Here is a 4574-nt window from a genome sequence, read left to right on the forward strand (position 1 = left end):
GGTGGCCCCTAACTTTCAATGACAAAACCAGGCAACGCTCATTAAAACTTAGGCTGATTGTATAAACTTTGTTTATTACTTTTTTAAACACAGACTAGTACAAAAGGGGGAGGGTGTGCATAGCGTACACGGGGGAGCAAATGAACCGTGAAAACTCTTCCCTCCTCTGCTTCCCAGGGACTGGGACAAGCCCTGGGGCGGAGTTCCTGAAAGGTGGTTCTATGAAGGATGGGTTCTTCAGCCCAGAAGATCTCCTCCCTCTCTCCTGTGCTGCAGTCAAGGTGAAAATGGCTTTTACCTGTGTCCCGGACTTGGCCTGGCTCCAAGTGTGGGACGTGAGGTGGCCCTTGACGGCCCTGGCAGTGGCTCAGTGTCTGCTGGAACACAGCTCTGGGGTTCAGGCCTGGTCCTGGCACCACCCTGAGCTCCTTCCAGCTCCACCAGGGCTGTCTCCAGGTCAGGGATGGGGTGACGGAGGGGACAGTCACTCTCCCTCAGGCTGGAGAGCCAGAGAAGCAGCTGAGCTGGGCCTTTGGCTCTGCTGCAGCACAGGTACAAAAACTGAAATGCTTAAGGTTTTTCTTAATCCTGCCCATCTCAAATATGAAAGGAACAGCTCCTGCTAGCTCTAGTGAATCCCTACTCTAAGCCCTTAAATCAGCGAAGTGCTTGAAACGGGTTTCACCATCGCTCTTGTTCACCTGCGGGAGGGAAGCGGGGCGGCTGCCCCGAGCTCCCACTCCTCCGTGCGCTGTCGAGAACCACGTCTGGGCATGAAAACATCACTGCGCTACAGAACTAACGCACGGCAGCCAGGCCAGGCTGCTCTTCAGCTACACAGGTCGGGGTGGGGGGTTGTGAACGCGCTCACGGGGACAGGACGATTCCTCTGCCCTCCCAATAGTGGTTAAACCTTCAGTGCTTCCCGAAAGGAGAAGGCAATACTGCGTTGGGCCTTGAAAACAGCATGGGTACGAAACAACAATGCGAACTAGGCTACGGGGTCAGGTTCACATTTGAAAAAAAAATAATTCAAGTCTAACTCAGATTCTTTTTACCCTCTTGCTCCCCAAAAAAGCAAAGCTAGAGGGGTGCTGGGAAAGCCCCAGCAGGCAGAGCTGGTGCTGGAAGCCCAGGAAGGGCTGAGCAGCTCTGCCCAGGCTGCAAAACCAGCTCCGAGTGCTCAGCTCTGTGCTAAAGGTGGAGGAAAAGCAGCAAGAGTGGTCACGGCGCTGGAGCGGAGCTGGGTCCCTGCACAGCCCTGCTCCCAGCGCCTGTTAGTGGTGTTAGACTGGGTACCACAGCCCATGAAATAAAACTGCTACACAAACCGAAACGAATCCTAAAATGCACAAACCCTGACCCCGTGAAGGCAGTGCCAGACGTGTCCAGGCTCTAACACTGCTGTGGCGCCCGCTGCGTGGCTGCCAGCCGGCTCCAGCTGCAGCTCAGGCTCTCCCGAGGGACCCTGGGCTCATCAATTAGCAAATGAGGTAAATTAATTACTGCTTACAACAGGCTGGGAGGGGATAAGGTGTCACCACATCCCCCTGCTTTACACGCTCCCTCCTCAGCCAGAAACCCCTCTCGCACGGCAGCCTCCCCCTCGGTCCACGGCTCCACCAAGCATCACCTCACTCTAAAATAAACTTATTTTTGCGCTGAGAAAGCTGCAAAGCCACAAATCACAAAGCCAGCAGCCAAGCAGGCGAGGGCTCAGGGATTCACAGCCCGGTGCTGCCATCGCCCGCGCAGGACGGAGCAGGCACCCAGCACCAGGCTTGATCATCATCCCGTAGCGGCTGGGAGAGCCGAGCACCCAGCTCTTAATCACGCGTCCAATAACGATCCGTTCGTGGAGCTCTGGGGATTTTAGACACCACTTGGATTTATTCCATCAATGGTTCCCCACCTCCGCCCCGCAGCAGGCGCCTCCCCGCTATCGGCAGCCGCACTCGTCCACCACCATGTCCTCGTAGTGCCGCAGCACCACGTTGTCGTTGTTGTCGTAGTAGAGGATGGAGATGGGGGAGAGCCTGACGGGGACGCAGCAGGGCTGGGGGGTCCCGTCGGGGTCCAGCGAGTGCACCATGGTCTGGAGGATGGCGTGGTTGGTGCTGTTGAGCTCGGCTGTCAGGGGGAAGGGGCACTCGCCCAGGCAGTAATTGGCCATGTAGCCCTGCGGGGCGATGATCCAGTTCTCCCAGCCCACGTCGCTGAAGCTGATGTAAAGCTGCCGGGGCTTGCAGAGGTTGCTCAGCGTGACGGGGAGGTGGGGAGCGCTCCTCCTCCTCCTCCTGGACGCCTTGCACTGCTGCTGGCCCAGCGTCACCACCAGCAGAGAGGTGTCCACGAAGGAGTCGATGCTGGCGCAGAGGCTCTGCAGCCCCTCGCCCACCGGGGCCGTCTCGCCGCCCCGTTGGCTCACCGAGATCTCCAGGATCAAGCCCAGGTTCCTGCTGTAGGTTCTCCACGCCTTGGCCACCCCACTCAGGTTGAAGAGGAGAGACTTGTGCAGCTGGGCGAAGGACTGCTCCAGCAGCAGCTTTCGGCTGCGCTCGTGGGAGGACATCCCTCGCAGAGCCAGCTGGGACGCTCGGTAGAGCCTCAGCTCAAAAACCTGCCCCTGGCTGGCGGCGCGGTAGGAGTTGTGGCTGAATTTGATCTCGAGCTGAGCCATCGTCAGGCGCTCGCCCTCCTCCAGCACCGAGAGATTAAAGTACAGACGCTTCTGCAGGCACAGCAGCCTCGGGGGCTGCTCGCTATGAATGAAGTGGCCTGACAAAGAAGGAGAAATAGAGGTGGTGGTGGTTGAAGCCGGTTACGCGGGGCATGATCCCATTTAAGCTCTTGGCCAGAGGCAGATGGGGCTGAGAGAGTGGTCGGTGGAGATGCCGAGGCTGCAGGAAGGGCTCTCGGAAAGCTCTGGAGGTGCAAACGCCTGCAGCTCCTCGAGATGCTACTTAACATCGTGGCTTTTCCCCAGCCGTAACTATCTCCCTCCGGCGCAGCGGGGATGGGGTTGGGGTTGGGATGGAGGGGGAAGGAGGGCAAATAGCAGCAGACTGAAGGACCTGCCAAGCTGCCCGGTGTGGCCAGCCCTCGGCTTCCATTGGAAACCCGGAATCACAAGAGAAACGAGCTCCCTGGGGGCCTGAGACCTGGAGGACAGGGACCAAACAGTTCCCATGGAAGCGAGAAGGGCCCAGAGAGGCCAGATGTGCAGCCAGATGTGCCGCATGGTCAGCCAGGGGCAGGAGGGCACAAAGGAGGAGGGGGACACACCATCACAAAGCCGAGTAGCCCATCGCTGCCCACCACCTCGCTGCCCCCACGGCCACGTAACCGCTGCCCGCCCCGGGGTCCCCTCCGGCACGGCTCCAGCCAGGCACCCCAGATCCACCCAGCACCTCTGGTTGGGACTCCAGGACAGATCTCCCCACCCTCCCCTGCCCCTCTGCCTCATTTCTAAGCTGTAAAGAATTCTCTACGGCATCCTGAGGGGCCGCAGTTTGCACAGCAGTGGCTTCTCCTGCCCCGTCCTCCCCGAGCCTCTCCTACCCGCGCCCAGGAGATGGAAAAGGAAGGGCTGGAGCAAAGTCTCCCAGCCCAGAGATCAGAGGGGCTTCCAAAAGGCAGGACCCAGAGCACGGCGCTCCTGTACCTTGGTCAGCGAAGACGCGGATGATGTTCCCGGGGACATTAAATTCCTCTACCCTACAGGCATCCACCAGGTCTTTGTTTGTAGAAGGCGACGACGTCTTTCTCCGCTGGAAGATCCGCCAGAGCACGGAGGGCACAGGAACGGGGCTTTTCGGGCTGGGCTTGGCGCTCAAACCCAAGGATTTTAAGAGCAAACTCTCCCGCAAGCTCAGCTCCATCCCCAGAACCAGGCTGAGCAGAGCCCAGGCCAGGGTGGCCCTGAAGCTGGGGAGAAGCCCCATGGCTCTGCTCTCCCGGCCCAGACAAAGAGCAGCTGGGCTGGGGACCCAGGACTGGACCAGGGGGGTGTCGAGGGCCTGATGGGAGCCTTTGATCTGGTTAGTGCTCCATTAGCACCCAGGGATTCCCAGGATTGGGCAGAGGGTGTGAACGGTCCCACCAGGCTCCTGGAACCGGTTAACCCTTTGAGGCTGTGTGGCCAGAAGGCATCTGCTGGCTCTCCTCCCTCAGAGCTCCTACAACCTCTCCCACATCTCCAAACCGTTCGAAACCCAACAAAGCAGCAGGGAAGAGGCTGCTCTTCCCCACCCAAATCTGCCGGCGGGTTGAGCTCTGCTCCCATCCGCTGCGGACATCCCACTCCTAGATGGAGATCAGGGTCTCCTCACGCTCCCTCCTCCCAAAGCACCTTTTGTTTTCCATCACAGCATCCAACGCCTCCCTCTCAAGGCCATCAACCTCCAGCACACCCAGACTTCAAACCCTTCAGCTCCCTGCACACGCGGCCGCCCTGCCCACAAAACACACAGCCCTGAGGGCAGCAGAGAAAGGCAGCAGCAACCAGCCCCCAACCCATCACCAGCACCCAACAACCCATCACCAGCCCCCAACCCATCACCAGCCCCCAACCC

The 4574-nt window shown here is 59.4% G+C and overlaps 1 protein-coding gene across 1 annotated transcript; it reads right to left on the reverse strand.

Moving 5' to 3' along the window:
* Window positions 1-1886: 1886 nt before the first annotated feature.
* Window positions 1887-4208, reverse strand: GDF1 (growth differentiation factor 1). Its single transcript, XM_069877822.1, has 2 exons — window positions 3665-4208; window positions 1887-2778 (listed from the first exon to the last, which is right to left on the reverse strand). The coding sequence occupies exons 1-2, from the start codon at window positions 3942-3944 to the stop codon at window positions 1940-1942; spliced, it is 1119 nt and encodes a 372-aa protein (XP_069733923.1). The 5' UTR covers window positions 3945-4208; the 3' UTR covers window positions 1887-1939.
* Window positions 4209-4574: the final 366 nt, after the last annotated feature.

This window comes from Phaenicophaeus curvirostris, chromosome 28 (assembly GCF_032191515.1).
Source record: "Phaenicophaeus curvirostris isolate KB17595 chromosome 28, BPBGC_Pcur_1.0, whole genome shotgun sequence".
Lineage (NCBI taxonomy): Eukaryota > Metazoa > Chordata > Aves > Cuculiformes > Cuculidae > Phaenicophaeus > Phaenicophaeus curvirostris.